Source organism: Amblyomma americanum, chromosome 7 (assembly GCF_052857255.1).
Source record: "Amblyomma americanum isolate KBUSLIRL-KWMA chromosome 7, ASM5285725v1, whole genome shotgun sequence".
NCBI lineage: Eukaryota > Metazoa > Arthropoda > Arachnida > Ixodida > Ixodidae > Amblyomma > Amblyomma americanum.
The window spans coordinates 58,399,483-58,422,603 of NC_135503.1; the positions used below are offsets into that span (position 1 = coordinate 58,399,483).

General features: G+C 49.1%; 1 protein-coding gene across 1 annotated transcript in view; it reads left to right on the top strand.

The window, feature by feature from the left end:
• The window catches only part of ss (aryl hydrocarbon receptor spineless), a 143,893-nt gene extending 121,753 nt beyond the window's left edge, over positions 1–22,140 (top strand). The window contains exons 8-14 of the mRNA XM_077632317.1: positions 288–475; positions 1,636–1,742; positions 6,648–6,789; positions 7,718–8,305; positions 9,198–9,639; positions 17,476–17,518; positions 18,728–22,140. Of these exons, the coding sequence (XP_077488443.1) occupies positions 288–475; positions 1,636–1,742; positions 6,648–6,789; positions 7,718–8,305; positions 9,198–9,639; positions 17,476–17,518; positions 18,728–18,741 (1,524 nt within the window). The 3' untranslated portion in view covers positions 18,742–22,140. The remainder of the gene's footprint in view (positions 1–287; positions 476–1,635; positions 1,743–6,647; positions 6,790–7,717; positions 8,306–9,197; positions 9,640–17,475; positions 17,519–18,727) is intronic.
• The last annotated feature ends 981 nt before the right edge of the window (positions 22,141–23,121 follow it).

A 23,121-nucleotide genomic window follows, 5' to 3' on the forward strand; every position in this document is an offset into this window, starting at 1 on the left:
AACTTCGCTCTTGCAAGCTTGGAACTATTCTTCACGCCTCCTTTCAGAAATCAAAGAATGTTTGCAAAGGTATATCTTAGTTGTGCAGATGAGCGCGACAAGGGTGTCACAACAACGTGCTCTCACCACAAACTACGCGATCCTACGCGCTGGCGCTACACTGGCAACGAGTTTGCGGTGTTTAAGACGGCGACTGTAGAAACATGGACACTTTCTGTGCGACGCTCACCCAGTGTCCAACCACGCTGCCTTTTCACGCGCTGAACCTCCCCACGCATTCCCCGCAGCGGCTGGACATCCAGGGAAAGATCCGTGTGCTCCAGGGCCAGAACCACAAGACGGAGGAGCCCCCGCTGGCGCTGTTCGCCGTGTGCACGCCGTTCGGGCCGCCCTCGCTGCTCGAGATGCCCCAGAAGGAGTCCATGTTCAAGAGCAAGCACAAGCTCGACCTGGCGCTGGTCTCCATGGACCAGAGGTATTGCGACTGCTGCTGCGGCTGCTACCCCTTACGAATATTTCTTTATACAGTCTACAGACTGTCCATAGACTTTTGTCTATAAATTCAATAGACTGTCTATAGAGAAATCCCGAAGAATAGTCTATAGGCAATACGAATCCTATAGACAATCTGTAGACAATCTACGGGTTTATGTTTATGGTCGTGCACTTTTGTTAGACTTGATAATAGACAGTCTGTAAACTGTGAATAGACAAAAGGAAATATCTATAGGAAGGCAATAGAGTCTATAAGAAGTCTATAGGCTGTCCATATACCACTTTTATAAGGGTGCTGCTGCTGTACACTTTTATATACGGCTCTCTCCCGCACAAGCAGTTCGCACTACAACACAACGCGTGCGAATGTGCATGGGAATAGGTCGTTCACTTCGATCTTCCCTGTATTACGAGAATATCTTCGTCGGCAGTAGTTAATTTATTATTTAAGGCTCATCAGACATTGCATTACATTGTATGTGTGCATGGAGGGAGGGGCGGTATTTATGCAACACGGAAAAAAAAATTGTGCGACACAGTTCATTTAGTTAGCGGTTTGACTTGTTTGTGGTTGAACATGTTAAGAGGTATACTCTTTAGAAAACAGTCTAATGACTTTTTATAGAATATACTGCCTTCCTATAGATATTTCCTTTTGTCTATTCATAGTCCATAGACTGTCTATAAAAAATAAAGTCTACCAAAAGTGTATGGTTATAAATCTATAGATTGTATATAGCCCGTCTGTAGGATCTCTATATTGAAAGTCTATAGACTTTGTAGACAAAAATCTATAGACTGGCCTTTACCTTTCTTTTGTAAGAATTTTTGCCATGGGCATTCCCTAGCGTCTTTTTCATCCAATCCTATAATTATAACGGGGCATGTAACGCCGGTAGTGCCAAAGATTTCGCGAATGCTTCCGCATTAACAGAATTCTTCACCGAGGCATTGCCTCTCCGTGGCAGTTTGAACAAAGGCCGCGCATACTCGCAATCTCGCCGCTTCACTTGACAGCCTCCCTTCGGGGTGCTTAGCCCAAAGCATATGTAATCACGCGCGATTTTGCAAGCAACGGTTGCACGTTATATGCGTGAGTGCATGCCAGTTTCTGAACTGCCGCACCGATTTCCTTTGAAGGGGCAAGCAGCTGCTGGGCTACGCCGACTCGGACTTTATGAGCCAAGGTGGATACGACTTGGTTCACTTCGACGATCTCGCCTACGTGGCCAGCGCGCACCAAGAACGTGAGTCCCATGAAAATAATTCATTTGCATGTTCCTCTCGTACAGCTGCCTAGTTTAATTTCTTCATTGGAATCACGACATGAAAATAACTCGTCACTGTGAAGCTACATCCGCACTGGTGCGAATAGAAACCCGGCGTCTGAGAGAAATATATCCTCTCCTTTCTAGTCTTATTGTCCTTTAACAACTGGTGCTTACTGCGATAATAATTTTTTTTTTTTTGGAGGGGGAAAGGAAATGGCGCGGTATCTGTCTTCTATATCGTTGGACACCTGAACCGCGCCGTAAGGGAAGGGACAAAGGAGGGAATGAAATAAGAAAGGAAGAAATAGGTGCCGTAGTGGAGGGCTCCGGAATAATTTCGACCACCTGGGGATCTTTAACGTGCACTGAAATCGCACAGCACACGGGCGCCTCAGCGGTTTTCCTCCGTAAAAACGCAGCCGCCGCGGTCGGGTTCGTCCCCGGGAACTCCGGTTCAGTAGTCGAGCGCCCTAACCACTGAGCCACCGCAGCGGGTACTGCGATTACGCAGGTTCAGTTTTCTGCGTTAGAAATCAGCAACAAGGCGTTTGAGAGCAAATGGCAACGCAAATACGAGCGATAACGAAATCAGGTTCAAGCGTTTCGGAGGCGCCCTAACGATGGTCTACAGCATAACATCTCGAATAGCGTCATAATTAGTCTATCAGGAAATAAAAATTCCTATCCTTATTGGGAAAAAAAAAATTATTTCGTCGGTACTAGCAGTGGTACCACTTCGCCACAGCACCACTGTTGAGCTCTGATTTTAAAGCATGGCGGGTCGCTGCAACTTGATAGCAGTATAGAAATTAAACGGAACATACCGAATAGTAGTGGTATAGTAATTAGTAGCTGGGAATAGAATGAAACAGTACAAACGTTAACTTTAACAACAATAGGAGGACAGATCAGAATCTTTTATGCTTCAGTATACTCTCAGCATCTGCGATTCTGTGATCGCTTCATGCTTCCATTACATGCTAATGCGCATTCCTTCTTTGTCCTGCGAACACTGCATCAGCAATGAAGCTGCAGTGCACGCCTGTCTGGCTCCGGTTTCGCTGTCGATGATGTCACGTTTAGACTTCCGCGCTGCCAATGCAGACATCGCGTGCATCGGCCAAAAGCCCCGTGCGGCGTTCAAACTGTCGCAGGCGCGTTCGAAATACTCCACTCCCTTTCCTTTGCTGCCACTCTCAAATTGCAACTTCTTTTCCAGGAGAAACGAGATACGTTTGCTTTCTCACTCTTCGTGAACCGCCGCTATGCATCGCGCACATAATCACGCGTGCAAATCGACAGGGGAGGATTCATTCAAGCCAGGCGGGCGGAAACCAAATGCGTTCTTCTCTTCTTATTCGCTTCCTTTTCTCTCCCGAAAAACGGCATCACCAGCTTGCGACGGCAGCGGTGGTTTCGCATTCGGTTTGTGCCCCGCCGCGAATCGATTCTTTTTAAAGCCCTCTCGCTTCCCGTTTCGCGCTCGCCGCCGCCACCATCGCGCCCTCTGGCGATCAACGTTTCTTTCATTCGCGTTCGGTTTCCACGTAACGGCATTCGCTAGCCGCGAGTGGATGCGTCGCGCAGCCGCGTTTCGTTTTCCCAATCCGCAAACGTGTCCCGCTCTTTCCCACTTCTTTCTCCCTTTCTTTGTATGCGCCCACTGGACGAAGCCGCGCTCTCATTTCTTTGCGCTCGGGAAAAAGAAACAGAGAGAAAAGGGCAAGCGGAAGTCGGAACACTTCCGGCGCTTCTGTTGTGTGGCGGGTAGCGATGGGGAAGTGCAGAAAGCCGAGTGGCTGGTTGCGGTTCACCTTCCCTTTTGGATCCTTTCTTGTTCCGTTTTATTGCTTCTAGTTTGTTTGTTTGTTTGTTTGTTTGTTTGTTTATTTACTGCTCAGAGATTTCGTGCGCCACTGCCGGATTCGTCGAGAGGAAATTGAGCCTGCAGCGTTTTCCCTATCGAGCGACGATAGGAGCATATTAAAGCGGCTCGTGACGACTTCGGGTTGGCGGTCGTTCGCCTGCTTCTCCGAGCTGTTTTACTCAGCTTGCGTGCGTTTAGGCGCGGCTTCGGTTTGCGTGTTTTTCTTTTTTTTTTTCGCTCGCAGAATTGAGACATTTTGCTCTCACTTCTATTGACGAACAGTCTGCTGGCGGTGATGAGGACAGCAGCCGACTGGAAACAGAATGGCAATCAGCCGGGGAGAATGAAGTGGAGATTACGTTTTGGTTCAAATGGGAGAACTTGAAATTGCATTCAAGGACAAACGAAGATGTCGTTTGTTCCGTGACGAGTTTGTTTCGCTCGCCTTGAAAGAAGGCGGAGATAATGCCGTCGCATATTTCTCGCGTTGCGAAACACGGAGGCAGGCGTACGCACAGGGTTATGAACCCGATTAACTTTGTATTCTTTTTTCTTCATGATGTACTCATTCGGGCGCATGTGCTTTGTACAACCGTCGTTGTCGTCTTCTCGTCCCTGCTTTTTTTTTTGCGCAGCTGGTACTCTTGCTTTAACCATGTATGACCGCCTCGCCCAACAGCATGCACTCAAACTCAGAGGAAGGCCGTACCGCTTCCATTAGTTCGTAGTTTTTCGAGGGCCTGCCCCCTTTCCCAATTTATTGGCCCTCTGCCTCAGAATGCGTTGCCCGAAATACGGTATGCGTTGCATTCACCGGCAGGAATAATGAGACTCATCTCTGTTATACATTTCTTTCAGTATGGATGTAAACACGAGTTTGAATGAAACCGAGCGTTGAATGAAAACAAGCTATCCACCAACCGGAATTAGCATGCTTTATTCTGCTGTCAAAATTCGTGAATCGCTCGGAACCGATGGCTCGGCTAGGGGTGTTCGTTGGACAAAAGGCGCAGGGGATTTGTTCACTAGCTCGAAACTTCGCGGCTACGCTTCCCACTGTTAAGCGCCAAAAAAGGCTGCGATTTGGACAGTAAAGCTCTACGCGCTAATGACAGTGCCAAATGGATGTTGGGCCTGTAATAGTTTCCTGTATACTGGGAGCTTGCAGCGTTAGTACATGTGCGCATGCCAGTAACTGCGTTCACTCGAACTGTGCGGAATAGTATGCAGATCACCTTTTTTCAGCAATAAAAACACATATACAGGGTGTCCTAGCTAACTTTAGCCAGGGTTTTAAAATATGCCGCGGCATTCTAAGACGACGCGACCAAATGCATTTTGCTGGCCGTTGTATGGAGCAACTTTCACTATTTTTGTCTTGTGCTTAACTGCATAATTAGTTAAGATTAATTAACTAACTTCGCAGAAACGAAGATAGACGAAAAAGTACAATGAGAAAGTTGTAGAACGGTCCGCGAAACGTCCAACTTAACGTTTTCTGACTTTCCATCTATTACGTATCGGCTTTTTTTAGCTCATTGCAGATGCCCGCGAAATACAAAAAGAAAACCACGTGACATGCCCGCTCGGACGCCGCGATTGCAGCGCTCTCAAACGTTCCGTGTAGGAACGAACAGAACATTAAGCCCGGTGTGCTGCCGCTTAAAACGTAACAGGGCAGCGACGCAGCTGCTGGTTGTACGATATAGGCAAGCGGTATGCGTCCCTCGTGGCGCTTGACACAGCGACAAGCAGACACAGTCCTTATCGCTTGCGCTCCCGTAAATCGCGCAGCCAGCGCCTACGTAGCAGCCCTGTCACGCTTTTAAGCAGCATCACACCAGGCTAAATCCTTCGTTCCTACTCGGAATGTTTGAGAGCGCTGCAATCGCGGCGCTCAAGCGGGCATGTCACGTGGTTTTCTTTTTGTATTTCGCGGACATCTGCAGTGAGCGAAAAAAAGCCGATACAATAGATGGACAGGTAGATACTGTTCAATTGGACGTTTCGCGGCCAGTTCTACAACTTTCTCTGGAATTTTTCGCCTATCTTCGTTGCTTCCGAAGATGCTTAATTATTCTCGACTAATTATGCAATTGAGCACAACACAAAATATAGTGTGAGTTGCTCCATACAACAGCTAGCAGCATGCATTTGGTCGCGTCGTCTTAGAGTGCCGGGACATATTATTAAACCTTGGCTAAAGTTAGCTGGGACACCCTGTATATCTGCAACTCGATGCTGAATAGCGCTATTTGCATTGTAAAGGGGAATCGTTGCACGTTGGTCCAAATGTTATACAGGATGTTTCATCTAAGAATTTGAACAATTAAAAAAAAGGCTTTTTGAGTTAAAAAGCGGTTCTTTCGAAATAGCAAACTTTTTTAACTATTACTTTTAGGCTCCTCACTTGTTGAGAGGCGTGTTTCCCACCGTAACTAATAATCATATCAGTTTTTAGAATTGAGAAAACGCGGTTACTCTCGGCGCTGTGGTCCAGCACATTTTCTTTGCATCACGCTAACATACATCCGCTTTCGAGAAGCCTGCAGGCAAAGCAACTTCTCCAGTGTACGTAACTCGTCGAAACACCCAAACTTGTTGGGCCTCAGAGCAGAGGGTAAACGCGTTTTCGAAATTAAAAATCTTATATGGATATTACTTACAGTCAGCTAAACGCCTGTCAATAATTAATGAGCCTAACAGTAATAGTTAAGAAGTTTAACCAGCCTACTAGTTAGCACGTCTTAGCTGTATTCTGATGCACTACACCGCTGACAATTTTATGCCTAATACAGCACTCTTGCAACTCAAAAAGCATATTTTTAAAAATTGCGGAAAGTATTAGGTGAAACACCCTGTATATACGTGAGTCAGCGCTCAATGGCACTGCTTTTAAGAGCGGAATCGTTGCACGTTGGGACAAATGTTATATATACTCTAGGTATACATACCGTAATATGCACGAGTCGGCTGTAAACAACGTTTGTGAACGCAATATTTCCCACTCGCAGTGCTGAAGACGGGCGCTTCGGGGCTTATCGCGTACCGGCTGGCCACCAAGGACGGCAAGTGGCAGTGGCTCCAGACAAGTGCGAGGCTCGTCTACAAGAACTCCAAGCCGGATTTTATCCTCTGCACGCACAGGCCTCTCATGTGAGCTTCCTCCCCTTTCTCTGCCAGGACGATGTTACGACCTCCTGTTAATATGTGCCACAACTTTCCGAAGCATCCAGCTTGTAAATCAGTACGCCCTTTAGGAATTCCTTCCTCAACTATACTTCGCCTGTGACCAAAACGTTAGCCGAGCCTCACATAATTGGGCACCTCCTATGCTTCCCTAAACATCAACACCCCTATATGGGAGTAAAAAGGGGAGTAAGCTGAGGAAAGGGGGAGTAAGGAGGGACAGCAGACTCCTTTTTTACTTCCTTCTGAGCTTGTTTCATCACGAGCTGCAAGTGACATCGATGATTCGGATTTTCCGCTCATTAGTCTTCCTGAGCAAGATAACTAACTATTCATAAAAACTATATTTTGCTTTGTGCGAAGTTAATAGCATAAATGCGATATAACGCATGCAGTCAAACCCGGAAAATAAATAATATGTGCCTTATTACGGTGTAGACACGCAACGAACATTTCGTAAATGTCCGAGGCCACCACTTGTTGTGAAGACAAAACTACCACAAGAACCACGATTTCTTTGAACGAAAATATATGTAATGATTTCTTCCCGAGTTACCATCGAAGACAGACACTCATAGATTGAGCATCGACAGCACTAACCAGCGTCAGGCTTCTCTAGTTGGTAGTTTCAATCAGTGTTTGGTTTTTTTCTACACACATCCATGAATAACTAATTTCTCCAAGACTCATTAAATTCCACAGCGAAATGCCGGCAGCCGGTGCTCGGGTCTGCTATTTTTCAGAAGATTTGTATCAGCTATGTCTAGCATGTTGGAGACCATATGCAGATTACGAATATTAGAGCCATAGCGCCGTTGCCGTAAACCTTGAGTTCACACTGTTCCAGGGTGTGCCAAGTATCGACTGACCATCGCATCCTTCTTTCGCGTTCCAGGGAAGAAGAAGGCCGTGACTTGCTGGGCAAGCGGACGATGGACTTCAAGGTCACCTACCTGGACGCCGGCCTCACGACGTCCAGCAGCTGTTCTTCCACGAGTAGCGAGAGGAACAGCGCCGGGAGTAGCAGCATCGGAGGCAGCGCCGTCGGCGGCGGCGGCGGAAGCAACTGCACCGCCAACGCCACGGGCGAGGTGGCGACCTCAGAGAACGACTTCATTCTACGATGCCAGCGGAACCGGCGCTACAAGTCGCAAATACGCGACCTCCTCAGTCGCGGAAAGCGCAGTAAGGGCTCTTCGTCGGCCAAGGGCCCTACGCCTCCGCCGGCGCCGACGTCCTACCTCGAGGACTACGGCAACATGTACGCGACCGCGGCGGCGGCTCCGTACGCGGCTGCAGCTGCGGCGGCGGCCGCGGCCGGCGACGGCGGGCTGCCACCGGGCTACGGCGTCGCGCAGAACCTGTTCTTGGACAACTCGAGGTTCCTGGCGCCGGAGAACTTCCTCCACTACCGACACCTGAGTGGGTACTACGCCCCCGAGTACCCGCAGTATGGCAACGGCTTCCTCGACCCCGCCACAAGGCAAGTGTAGACAGTGTGAGGAATGCGTGTTTCAGACGGATCCAAGAATTGTGTACAAAAATTTTGAATGTTGGAAAATTCTGATGTAATGTTATTGACGTTAATGGTCCGTTCTTCCCATGTGTATCAAAGTCTTTATTTTAAAGTTTTTCCATCCCTCCCATCGAGCAGTTAAGACTGCCACAGAAAACCAATGGGGAATGTTTCTGACAATCGCAAAAACGTTGATAGCAAAAAAAATGCAACCCTGCGGACGGAAGATCTGCGGATATATTGATTGTTATAGTGAAATTTTACAATATATGAGAAAATTGTGTTCATAAACTCTTTTCCGTTCAAAAATGCGTTCGTCCAGAATTGACCGGTATGTCCACCCGGTGCGAGACTGAACAGCGCAGGAGTAACAAAGTGTAGCAAGCAGGAACACTTGAAAATTGATTTTATGCAAGTGCAGCGCAGCTAAAGGCCTTTAGTTTCCGGTATGAATCATACTTGCCCTCTTCGAGTGCGCTCCAATTGCAACTGCAAGCGGTTTCTAACTCCAGTGCTATGCCCAGTGGCAGTGTTTTCGGATGGCTTCGTTACATAACAATCAGTGAAGAGAAAAGATAATGTGCAGGTATATTCCGCAATTAGCGCTTTAAACAACAATCTTAAGATTCTAAAGACAAAGGTGTAGTATTTGACAAGTGCGCTTCCGAGCGGCTTGCCAGAAGACAGCCGGCGCCGTTCTAGCACAGCCGGCGCTCTACACCACAACTCAGTCGCTGCGGACAGTCTCAGGCTGAGGTTCAAACCATAAGACATCTTAGGTGACGCTGATTATGTTAGTGGCTGTGAGCACGGATAGCCGGTCCCCTGACTTGAGCGGGTGCTCTCGAACCTTGCGCAGGTACACCCCGTACCAGGAGCAGAAAGAGGACAAGCTGTACGCCTGCCAGCTGGACAAGTACAACGGCGTGCAGGCGCCCAAGGCGTCGTGCTGCGACCCTTACGGCGGAGTTCTTCCGGACCGGCAGCTCGGCTTCGGCAGCCTTTCAGACTGCCTGCTCAGGCCAGCGAAGGCGGCCGCCGTGGCCGCGCCAAAGGAGGACGTGACGCGGCAGAGCGTCCTCATGTGGGGCGCGCCGCCCCCTCCTCCCCCACCTCCCCCTTCCCATCCGACCCCGCACCCGTCGGGCGCATCGGCGGCGGACCCTGCCTGCAAGTGGGGCGGCCTGGCGTCGGCGCCCAAGACCAGCTCGCCGCACAACAGCTCCAGTCCCGTTGGAGCCCGGGTGGCCCCAACGCCGTACGCCGCCGCGCCCACGTACACGCACGAGATGGTGCCCGAGGTGAGAAGGCTTTGAGCATCCGCCTTGTACGTGGGAGGAGCGGGGTTTCGGTCCCCGGCGTTTCCCGGTGCACCCCGTTTTGTAATGTGTACAAGCATTCCCCTAGCCTGGTGCTCGGTTTCTTTGGGGGTGAGATGCTTGGAAACTGGGACTTCGACTACCTCGAGCAGATGAAACAAGCTAGCCACGGTAGCTAAGCTGCCCTTGTTCCATTCATATAAAATAATTATTATTAACATCAGCGAGGTGCGGAAGGAGGAGCTGAGCATTACTAAGCAACGATTTTAAAAAAGAATCTCAGTCATAAATGGCGCAGAGCAAAATGCTTTTATGCACATGGCGTGGTTCTTGGTATGAAGGCACAGTAAATGTCCCACTTGTCTCAAATGCTTAGGTTAGTCATTTCATGTTTGTTTATGGGAGAAAACCCTCCATGACCACGTTTTCAGTGTTAATGCTATTTGTAGAGGGACGGAGACTTAGTCCCCTACAAATTAACGGAGCGCGACGCGGACGAAGCGAACAGGCCGGGGACCAGGAAACAATTGTCTTTATTCTACTCCGCACGTGGCCCCACGTAGCCAGTGCGAGCGCATGTCACGAGCCGAGGCGGTGGTGGTGGTAGTAAACACTTATGTACAATACAAGGAGGTGTTTGGGCCCAGGTCCTATTGGCCCAGGTCCTCACAAATCTGGGTGGAGCTCCTATTCCGGAGACCCAATGGCATCTAGCGCTGCTCGCGCCCTGGCGACCAAAGTCAGTTGGGACTGTAGGCCATAGCAGCTGAGCAGCGCCGCCTCCCAGGCCTCCCTAGAAGGGTGGGAGATGAAGGATTGGGAAGGGTGGGGATTGGAAGGGCAGGCCCAGACCATCGCTCCGCACAGCCTGCAGCCACCATAAAATCCGGATTGAAGTGTTTCCATACTGCCGGGCACAACACTGTATTTGTAAAAATTTTGAGAAGCCGTTCGTCTGCTCTCCTGAGACCCTTACAGGGTTTCGGAAAGTGACGATGACTGTCCTTATAATACGTAGTGATGTCTTTGAATGTAATTAGAGAATGGGTGGGCTCGGAGTAGGCTTCCTGAGCAAGTGTCAGTGCCCGGGGCGCGCGAACCGCCTGATCGGCTAACTCATTGCCCTGGAGTCCCTGGAGGCGGCGCAGCACTGCTGATGGTGATAGTGCCGCTACAGGGCCCCGTACCTCTCGTGCAGTGTATGAGCTTTGATTCACACAAGCAAAAGTTAAGGGCTTCTGGTCCGTGAGCACATAAAAAACGGCTCCTTCCAAGATGTGACGGAAGTGTCGTATACGGCGAGATAGACAGCTAGCAACTCACGCCCTAAAATACTGTAGCGCGTTTCTCCGTGTTTCAGCTTCTGGGAGAAGTAACCCAGCGGGTACCAGCAGTCGTTCTGAGGCTGTTGCAGGACGGCGCCTACAGCTGCACCAGAGGCGCCGGTGATAAGACACAACGGGGCGTCGGCAGCGGGTGCATGTGCAGAGTAGCGTCGGCAAGGGTGTTCTTGGCGGCTTGGAAGGCGGTTTCGGCAGCTGACGTCCACTCGAGGGGAGTGTGAGGACCATGCGGTGACTTTATGAGATCGGTGAGGGGCAGGGTAATGCGGGCAATGCCGGGCAAGAAACGTCGGTGGAAGTTCAGGAGGCTGAGGAACTCGCAAAGCTTGCGAAGCGACTTGGAGCGAGGAAAGTTGCGGATGGCGCGCACCTTGCTCTCTAAAGGGCGTATTCCCTGCGCTGTGACGTGATGGCCAAGGAACTCGATGGCGTTGGCGCCAAAAGCGCACTTGGCTGGATTGATGACAAGACCGTGCTCTTCGAGGCGTGAGAAGAGCAGGCGCAGGTGTTCAGTGTGTTCTTCTGACGAGGAACTGGCAACCAGCAGATCATCGAGATACGTGAACACAAAACGCAGGCCATGAGTGACCTCGCTGATGAAGCGTTGGAATGTCTGAGCTGCGTTTCGCAGACCAAAGGGCATACGGACGTACTCGAAGAGGCCAAACGCTGTTACAATGGCAGTCTTAGGGATGTCTGCAGGCTCCATCGGGATCTGATGGTAGGCTTTCACCAGGTCAATCTTGGAAAATATGGTCATGCCATGCAGATCGCCCGCAAAGTCGTGAATATGAGGGAGAGGATATCGATCCGGGACAGTGCGGGCGTTGAGGGCACGATAGTCGCCGCAGGGGCGCCAATCGCCGGGGTCACGTTTCGGCACCATATGCAGCACCGAAGACCAACTGCTGGACGACGGCCGAATGATGCCCAATTGCAGCATATGGTTGAATTCGCGGCGGGAAATGACGAGGCGGTCGCCAGCAAGGCGGCGCGGTCGGCAAAACAGTGGTGGGCCCGTAGTGACTATGCGGTGCGTGACGGTGTGACGGATGGGAAGCTGAAGGTTGCTGGGCCGCGTGATGGCAGGAAAATCGGCCAGAACCGCAGCAAAGGCGGACGACAGGAGCTGCGGAGCGGCTTGGAGGATGAGGGTGGCCACCGGGGCGAATACGCCGTTCGCAGACAAGTGGGTCGTGTGGTCTACCAGTCAACGAGATCGAAGGTCAACAGCCAGGCCAAACGTGGCGAGGAAGTCCGCTCCGAGGATGGCAAACCGCACGTCCGCGATAATGAAAATCCATCGGAATGTGCGGCGTAAGCCCAAGTCGAGGGTGACTGAGCCCTGTCCTTAGGTAGCGATCTGGGAGGTGTTGACCGCGCTCCTTGCACAGCGCGTTGCCGATCGAGGCGGGAGGCAGTCACGACGCTAGCCTCTGCACCGGTGTCCACAAGGAAGCGGCATCCCGAGATCTTGTCAGTGACGTATAGTAGGCGGCTGGATGTAGAGCCAGAATCACCGGCCGCCATCAGTGACTCGCCGGCGCGTTTCCCGACCATAGGCAAGGCTGCCGGCCCTGGCGGGCTGCGGCGCCGACCTTACGGTGGTATCAGCAGAACCCGTCACGGGCAGGGCTCGATCGATGACTGGAACTGGGACGATGGCGCAGCGGTTGGTGAGAGGAACGCTGGTGGCGATGAGGAATCGACGCTCGCAGTGCGGCAACGGTGCTCGTGAGGTGGTCGATTCTATCCTCGAGGCTTGAATGCCGGTCAACGAGAGTGGACGACGCGGCGGAAGGAACTGCAGCCACAGAACGCGGGCCAGAGTAGTCCGAGACACGGTCAGCCAACTCTGCGAGCTTATCCAAGCTAACTTCAACTGCTGCAGCCAGGACGACCGCGAGGTTCTGAGGCAAGCGCTCAAGGAACAGCTCGCGGAGTAGCGGGCTGTTGACGTCCTGTGGCCGGTCGCCGAGCAGCTGTCTCATGCGATGGAGGAGCTGTCATGGAGCAGCTGTCACATGCGACGGTCGCCAAGGTACTCAGTGCTGAGCAACTGCTGCAGGCGGCTGCTCTCCGAGATGGCCTTCCGGGCTAGGACCGTAGCCTTGAAGTGATCATACGGGGAGGAAGGGTCGGGCGTCTTCAAAACATCGTCAAACTCGTCCGTTACCTCAAGGGAGAGAGTCGACACGACGTGGAGATACTTCACGCGTTGTAAAGTGATGCGCCGAAGGTCGAGCACAGCCTCCACTTGCGCGAACCATACGGCAGGATATCGAGGCCAAAATGACGGCAGCTGAACGTGTACGCTGGCGATGTACTCCGCAGCCGGTGCATAAGCCGAGGCCTGGGTTCTGGGCGCCGCAACCGTGGCGCCGTTATCCGCGTCCATCACGTCCGGGTCTCCAAACTGTAGAGGGACGGAGGCTTAGTCCCCTACAAATTAACGGAGCGCGACGCGGGTGAAGCGAACAGGCCGGGAACCAGGTTTCAACTGTCTTTATTCTACTCCGCACGTGGCCCCACGTAGCCAGCGCGAGCGCATGTCACGAGCCGACGCGGCGCAGCACTGCTGATGGTGATAGTGCCGCTACAGGCATCATTAGGCCGTCGTCTAGCAGTTGGTCTTCGGCGCTGCATATGGTGCTGATACATGACCCGCTACACTACTGGTTGCAGATTCACATCTGTTAAGTATAACATTACAACCTGTCGATATTTTGCTTTTCAGTTAGTTTCATTGAACAAACTGAATATTTACCCCAAACATGGAATCATATTTCTCAGATTTATGTAGATAAGGTACTCATTGTTAACATAACTACTGATCTGGTTATTTATTTTTAACGTTTTATTTCGTTTGCCATATCCTCCATTTGTTGCTAGAATAACGTTCAGCACGCTAGGCTTGTACACAAACCTAGGTCACAAATATACCGGTGCTTAATCTTACCTATTCACCGGTGCTCGGCCAACCAACGTTCAGTGAACGTCGAAACGTTGAGTGAACGTTGAGTTCTGAAAACTTAAGCTGTTAATCTCGCCATCAGTGACGTCGTTGAAGCTACAAGAACGGCCATTCAGAGAGCTGCAGAAGCCGACCGCTTAAAGCTGACGCAACGACACTGCCGCCACAGAGGCGCCGTCGTCATTGGCTGGAAGGCCACAAAAGCATATATATATATATATATATATATATATATATATATATATATATATATATATATATATATATATATATATATATATATATATATATATATATATATATATATATATATATATATATATATATATATATACACTCTACTAAAGAAGGGCGCCATCCATACACATGGTGAAGCACATACGCAACCGATCGAGCGATGGGAACGATTGAGCAACGCAGGTTGCCACACGCAGTTAGCGAACAAGAGCCGCGCGCGCACAAGAGAGAGAAGAAAAGGAGACTGGGTCACCGCTCCCTCTCTCTCAACAGTTGCGTGCAGCGCGTATGATGCCCTGTGCTGCTGTTTTATACTTACGCCGCCCGCCCTTTGCTGATAGAACTGGAAATATCGTGTACACGAATTTCCATTCCTCAGGTGTCTACAAATATGCAGCGCTCATCGTGCTTGTCGTGACCTCGAACAGGAACGCCTCTGCGAACGTTCGCCTCGTTTAATGGTGCATGCAGTTAGCGATGCTCGTAGCCGGGGACAACGAATTACGCGATCAGCGTCCCTGTCTTCTTCCCCACCTCTCTCATTTGTCCAGGGACAGAGTCGTAGGGAGGTATGGAGCAAAGGGAGGATGAAGTGGGCAGCGATGTGCTCGAGTCCCTAACCTAGCTGTTTCGTCGCGTAACATAATGCAACGCTCGACGGCCCGTTGGCGACATGCCCGCTACTTGTAGAATGTAGCTAATAGAGCGAGGGCTCTCCATTGGACGCCTTCGTGAGAGGCACGATGTGATTGGATCGAAGGACCAGTCTGCATGAATTTGGGCGTGGCTGCGGGAGCGACTGTACGCATACACCTTTTATAGCGAAATCGATTCGTCCCACGTCTATCGCAACGCGGCTTGCAGCGAAAGGGAAAGCAGCGTTGGCGTCGAGCGCAAGAGATCTTCGTTTGAATACCGGAGCCCGGCTGTTTGTCGCTTCCGTGGGGGCTGCGCGCAGTGCCGCGACCACACCGTGTGATGGCTTACCAAACAGCAGATACATGCGTACAGAAATGGAGGCACGATGGCCGTAATGCCACAGTTAATTTCCAGTATTTCCGAGGTTTGATCGTTCGCACGGCTTAGCATACACTCTAAAAAACGAATACGCTTATATGGGTGCAAAAGGAGTATGCTGTCCTCTAGCGCGCTCACTTTTAGGCCCAAGGTATGCTGCCCCAAGTTCCGGAGTAGAATTCGACCACTTGCTTACTATTGGCAACGGAGGTATATTCCCATTGCAAAGCATAGTAACATGATGCAGTTAGCAATGGGGCGAAGCTTTTAAACGCGGCACCGGTGGTATTGAGGTTAGCAAATAAAGGAGGTTGAAACCTCAGTTAAAATCTTCGTAACAGCTAGAAATTTTTTTTGTTTGGGGGGGGGGGGGGGGAAATGGCGCAGCATCTGTCTCACATATCGGCGGACACCTGAACCGCGCCGTAAGGGAAGGGATAAAGAAGGGACTGAGACGAAAAAGGAAGAAAAGAGGTGCCGTAGTGGAAGGCTCCGGAATAATTTCGACCACCTGGGGATCTTTAACGTGCACCGACATCGCACAGCACACGGGCGCCTTAGCGTTTTGCCTCCATAAAAACGCAGCCGCCGCGCATGCCCCAAAAAACCAATTTTCATTTTCTCCGCTACGGCGCCCTCATACTTGCTTCAGGACGCTAAACCGCATAAAACCAAACCATAAAACAAATTGCCTCTCCAAAACATGCGAAGTTCTAGCAGTTATTACCCGCCGCGGTGGCACAGTGGTTAGGGCGCTCGGCTACTGATCCGGAGTTCCCGGGTTCGAACCCGACCGCGGCGGCTGCGTTTTTATGGAGGCAAAACGCTAAGGCGCCCGTGTGCTGTGCGATGTCGGTGCACGTTAAAGATCCCCAGGTGGTCGAAATTATTCCGGAGCCTTCCGCTACGGCACCTCTTTTCTTCCTTTTTCGTCTCAGTCCCTTCTTTATCCCTTCCCGTACGGCACGGTTCAGGTGTCCAACGATATATGAGACAGATGCTGCGCCATTTCCTTTCCCCAAAAACCAATTATTATTATTATTTAAATGAAATGGCGCAGTATCTGTCTCACATCTCGGCGGACACCTGAACCGTGCCGTAATTAAGGGAAGAGATAAAGGAGGGAGTGCAAGAAAAAAGGAAGAAAGAGGTGCAGTAGTGGAGGGCCCCGGAATAATTTCGACCACCTGGGGATCCTCAACGTGCACTGACATCGCAGAGCACACGGGCGCCTTTGCGTTTCGCCTCTATCAAAACGCTGCCGCCGCAGTCGGGTCCGAACCCGGGTACTTTGGACCAGTAGCCGAGCGCCCTATCCACTGAGCCTCCGCGGCGGGTCCGTAGCGGAGGGCTCCGGATAATTTCGACCGCCTGGGGTTCTTTAACGTTCACTGGCGTTGCACAGGCTCCGGATAATTGCGACCGCCTGGGGATCTTTAACGTGCACTGACATTGCACAGTACATGGGCCTCCGACATTTTGCCTCCGTCAAAATGCGAGCGTTGCGGCCGGTGTCGAACCCGCGTCCTTCGGGTCGTCAGCCGAGCGCCATAACTACTAAGCCATCGCGGCGGCAGACGGGAAATTTGTTTTCATTGCCAACCGTAAGTGTTCTGTATTTTTAGTGATGAATGTCTACACCAGCTCTTGGATAGCATACCCTGCCCCATAAAGTTAGTGCGACAGAGGACAACTTAATCCCTTTTTACTGCTTTCGTGTTTAGTATGCAGGCTCCGCGTTCGCCAAAGAAGTACCAGGCATGCGTGTAAGCTTCAAGTAGTTGATGTAGCGCTCGACTCGTTGTTGTTGATGCACTCCACGATAGGAGAGCTAGGGGAGAATTAAAAGGTGTTGCTATATGGAGTAGCAGGCTAAGTGGTGTAAAAACGGTGTAAAAAGGTCGCCGAAGCAGTAAGCCCATCACTTCTTCCATGAGAAACATAGGACATCTTACTTCGTTAGGAACCCACACCACTGACTCCTACTGGCTCGCAGATTGAGCCGGAATGGTAAAACCTTTCAAATCCAGTTCGCCGTTTTCACGGAAACATTTTCTACTTTTCAAATGGCCTATATGCAGTTCGGGGGAAAAAAGGCAATTAATTTATTTTGCAACTAGAAACACCCGCTGGTATTTTCTTGTTCGCGAGGCGTCGTGGTTGTCGTAGAATTGTGTCAAGAGCGTGTATAATTGCTACGTCTAAGAAATTAGCAACTTACGTCTTTGAACCTTTTGTTGTTTTCAGGGATGGCAGATGGAAGCCATGGCACCTTGGAGGCCGCATTTGCGTAAGTACAAATATATGCTTTACGTCCATTAATTTCATACAATTTATTCTTTTTTTGAGCGAAACGAGCACATATTCTGTAATGTTTAAAAAAAATGGCAATGTGAATAGCGCCGACAGTGATCAGCACGTGGTAAAGCGGCCTAGTGTTTCCGGACCACGACTGAAGGTAGCCAAGTGAAGCTCCTGCAAAAATTAGGTCGGTGTCGTGTTCTCTGCGCTGCGTTGTCAAAATGGGTACGAAAGCACACACAAAGCTGTTTTTTTTTTTGTGCTTGAAGAAAAAAATTGGCGGTGGTTTAGCTTTGGTTAAACCTGGAGTGACGCGATAGCTACAGGTGGCCGAGTGGAACATCGTCACGTGACCAACCACGTGACGAACCACGTGATCAGCCACGGCGCCGCGCCGCCGGTAGCTGCTCCGCACCACTTGACCAACCACGCTGAAGGCTCGAAGTGCTACCGTAATGTAGCTGTCGCTACAAAATTACGGACGGTACCTGGCGCGGCGCTGTGGTGACGCCGCTAGGTAGCCTTGCTTGAGACACTCCGCATGCCGACAGCATCGGTAGGTCCATAGTTGGCCGGAAAGACAACGGTCCGCAAGCGCTTATCGCGAATTTTTAGCACTATAGCTTCGTTAAGAAACTTTATTCAACTCGCGCGTGCGAAGCCATTTTGTAGCGCGCCTAGTGGTCTGTTCTCTGACGTAAGAGTTCATACTTGGTGCGGACATGATTATGATTTGGTGCGGACAAACCTATAATGCGCGAGGAATGCAGCCGCCACGCTGAGTCCTGTACAAAGGTGGGTTACTTTCGGCAGATGTCTGTGTAATGTTTAAGTTATCACAAGTGCTGCCATGAAACTTACGGCTGTGCGCCATAACAACTCTACAGGAACGTGAGCACATACACCAGCTGTGTGCTTTTCTAACGGCTCGTAGGACCACCGTTTCTGGTTAAAACTAGACCATTAAGTACTACAAGAGCAGTATAAACTCTCAAAACTTTAAAGTGATGCGTGCGGAGCACTTAAAAGATGAAAAAACACTGTTTACATGGTCTAGCTGCAGGCTGGCAGGCCGGCGTAATAGTTAAACAGAAAGCATGGGAATGCATAATGCAAGTAGGATATGCGGGTCATCTTTGCTTAGGAATGTTTGATAACGACGTGAGGTAAAACCGTGCGACTTTTTTTCTTTTTTCAGCTGCACTTGGCTAGGTAGGGACTGTGAACAGACTTCACCAGATGGAAGTGAATGAATTCACTGCGTGCTGCTGTACAGACTATGATGTCATCGAGCTGAAGCCAACGCAACCCTGTGGATCTCCTTGATAGATCACAAAGGCCGTGCCGGGAAGAACACTACGCAATGCACCCTGACATCGAACTCGACAAATGATTGTGCGCGAGTGCAGTTCCCGCCGAGCAGACCTCCAAAGGAAAAAAGGAAGGAAAAGAAGCTGAAGGAACTCATGACCGGTGTTTCGACCATATCGACGAACTCTGTAAAACCATCATGTGTGCCTGTGCTCGTGAATGTGACTTTTTGTCATTGTGTGGTGTGCGTGCTTTGCTTTCGGTAACTCTGTAGAGCCATGAGCGAAGAGAAATGAGCTAAACTATAGAAAACTTGTCCCAATTCGAAATTCAGAACTGTCGACCCATGCCCTTCTTACTTCCACATTTTGAACTGCCACTGTAGCATACTACACTACCCACAGCTACTTGCTTATTAAAATCAACCTTGCTCCATAGAGGAAACACTGAAAGGCTGCTAGTCTGCCTCCCAGCAAGGCAATAACAAAACATGCAAATAAAGGAAACAACCGACTGTTAACGATATCAGAATGCCCTAGATGCGCGACAGTTGACATGACATAAAGTCTGTACTTTTGTAATCGTGCCACAATAACGCCCACTCTATGCTGATACAGTAATCCACAATAATAACAATCGCTGCTTAATCAGTGAACCACACACGCAGTGCAGTTATAGAATCGATGTGAAAGGCGCGGGTGCGATCCCAGCTGAGGCGGTCTAATTTCAATGGAGGCGAAATTCTAGAGGCCCGTGTACTGTGCGATGTCAGTGCACGTTAAAAGAACCCCAGGTGGTCAAAATTTCCGGAGCCCTTCACTACGGCGTCCCTTATAGCCTGAGTCGCTTTGGGGCGTCAAACCACCAGAAACCATAAACCGAAGCAGGCTGCTTGCTGTCTAAGTTATCTTCTTTTTGATGTAGTAAAAATAAGCAATGACGTCTTTGTACATGAAAAAGGTACAAAATAATGCCAACATCATTGATTAAAAACAGCAGTGAGCTTTGGTTTGTTTTCATATTCTCGAAAAACAGAAGGACAGCATAAGGACCATTTACATCACTCTTAGACTGTAGATATCAAGCATTGTGAGATTGCCCTATTGTTGCTGCAGTTGCATATTTCCCTTGCGACTGAGTTGTCTGGAAACAAACAACTCAAGCTGTTCATGGTCTTTCTCATCATAACACATCCTAAAGTCTCAACGGATCCTGTCACTGCTGATGCAATGGAGATCGAGAGATGAAAGCTAAAGGACCTTTGGCGGATGACTTGCTTCATAATCTCAAAACACTGTTCTTCAAAGGGAGATGCAACCGAAGCAAATGTAACAAGCGATAAGTCTTCATAGGCTCATATGCCTTCGCTAGTCACTCCAAAAAAGAAACTGAATCAAGCATGCCTAGTTCAGCACTTCACAATTAATTTCGCTTTGCGAATGCAAACCCCTGCAAAAGCTTAACCTCGCTACCAAGACATCAGTGCTCACAGGGCTACAAAATTTATTCATATCGCTCCTCTTTCGGCTCAAAATTTGTGCCACATTTAAACTTCCGCGTACTTTTCACACAATGTATACACTATCCCATTTATGACAAGTGAAATGTTCACGCGCAGTGGAAAGATTATCGAAAGCAGTACCATTGAGAAAACTCGCCTTCATCACACTTTTTGCACACACCCTGCAATAAATATCTCCAGTCTATATCTGACAGTGATTTACAGTGCAATGCGCCATGGTTGCAAAGAAATTAGGTGTCTTCGTCTTAGATGCATTCCATCAATATGTGGCGCAGGTTGTTCATTAATCTAACAGATGGATGCATTCATTTTGTTTGCGAAAAATTCTGAGTCACGCAACAGCCTGAACAGGCATGAGCCTTTGAATGAGCCACTCAGCTCCATCCAGTTATGCGACCAGGGGCTGATAAATGGCAACTCTCAGAGGACTGGGTAGAGGGGAAGTGGCATCGTCTCTCTTCTAAAGGCTGCTTATGTCGCGGCTGACGTAATATACAGCAGAATAACCGGGGCACGACTCGCGAGTTGTGACAGACTGCGACCAAGGAGGCATGATTACTCCTTCCACTTGAAGGCGGCTGCTAGCACTAGTGGTGCTTATTATAGGTTATAACTCATAAAATGTTACAAACTCGTGAAACGCCGGGAACATACAGGAGTTTTGCACATGCCGGAGCTGTGCTTTGGAGTTTGCTAACTTGGCTTTGCTTCACATGTTTCCGATTGAAAGCATGGTTTTGTTTTAGATTTAGGGCGACTGCGGTGACATGTTTCGTTAGAGTTGTTGCTGTTTCTGTTTTCAGAGTAAAAGAAGGAATGGTGATGCATTTGTCAGCTGCCACATTCGTTGTGAACTTTTCTTCGTCGTCTTCGTGCTGCACGCTCTGTGTTATCACCGACGCCGAAAGAGGTCCCCTGAAATGTTGGGCAGTGTGTTCTGGTTATTTTATCGTGTAGGCACCATTTCTGAGATGACAGTACAGTAAAATAAACGCCACCAGTGCCATACAATACCCTAACAATTTTCAAGTGACCATGCGAGTTTCACAAATGGCAAGTTTAACCTTTTAACTAATAAGACAAATTAGGTGTTTTTGTTTTTGCTTCGAATTATTCTGCAATGCTAGAAACTGTAGGCATTATTATGCTACTATGTGATAAGAGAATAAGTTTCCGTAAACATTGAAAAATTGCTTCAGATCCATTAATAATGAGGTCATATACGAGCAACGAAAATGAAAAAAAAAGTGCGCCCTTGCAATGTTATTGTGACGTGCATAAAAGAATAGCGCTACGTTAAATACTAAAGCTTCCAATGCTCTAGTGCAAGTCAAGGAAGAATTGTATCACAGTTTGAGTTTGTACAGAATGCTTACACACAAGAATACTTCACTCTGTGTAGAACATGCAACTACGCTTTTAAATGTTAGGACATAAGACATCCCAAAAAGCGGTTTCTGAAACACGCACTACGAAATCATCTTGCATGAGTGAAGAATGCCAGCAAAGTATGTTTACTCGTGTGTAAAGAAATATTGCCTGTGTTTGTACATGTGGGTGTATTTATTTCAATATGTACATATTATACAGGTTCACTCTGGACGTTTCTTTTGAAAACCTTGAACACGCTTGTACTGCTGCAATGGAGTGAGAAAGAAAGTCTATGTTGAGACAATGTTCATTGCCTGTGAATGTAGAAAAAGAAGGTAAACATGCAGCTTAGAAAGGCGCATTATGTGGTTTGCTTGTGTGTAAAAAAAGTATATATATATATAGGACAGAACAAGCAGTGTTTCTCAAGACTGAAAATAAATTCAATGCTCTCCTGACTGTCAAGGCAGGACATGTGTTTCAATATGCTTTTTACTGACCTGACCTCTGCATGCACATATGCACAGATGTTTACCTGTGCAAAAGAAACACTACCTCTGCAATTGACTTTTTCCTGTCAATCAAGACACTGACTTTTAGAGATCACAGAAACTGATAATATGAAGTTTGCCCTAAATATGGCCAACACCAGCGCTTCGAGGACGTTGTGAGAAACGGTTTAGAAGCTGCACCTGTGTGCAACACTGCAATTCAAGTTACAAAGCGACTCGGTGTAGAATGATCCGAACGCAACTAATCTCAGTGCGGTATGTATACTGATAGCGCAGCGGCGCCTTTCATTGATGCAGAAATGCATCAGCATCACACGTGAACTCGGAACAAAATGTAGACATTTGTAAATTGCAAATCGTGGCGTTTAACATCACAAATGGACACATGGGCTACGAACGATGCCATATATAGTGCAGAGTTCCGGATTAATTTTTACCTCCTGGGAACCTTTAACGTGCCCTAACATCGTACAACATACGTTTTTTTTTGTATTTCGCCTCCATCGAAATATCGCCGCCGCAACCAGGGTCGAACCCGCGACCTTGGGATCAGTAGCCGAACGCCAAAGCCACTGAGCCATCTCGGCTGCTATTCCATTCGTGATGAGGTATATCAGCTAATTTCACCGTCATGGAATGAAACTAAAGCGCCAGTCGTCTTTCTGGACGACGCGCGCTCAATTATATAGCCTTGTTACAGAAATAAACGAATCGGTTGCGCTCAGGCTCAAAAGATGGCGGCACAGGCGGCGCAGGCAGGCACTAGTACGTACTGCACAGGCTAGATGGCCCTAGTGGGAATTACGGGAACTGTTAGCCTCAGGGTCATGAGGACCCCTTAAAAAGGGGAGCGTACGCCCCAACCGGGCAGAGCTG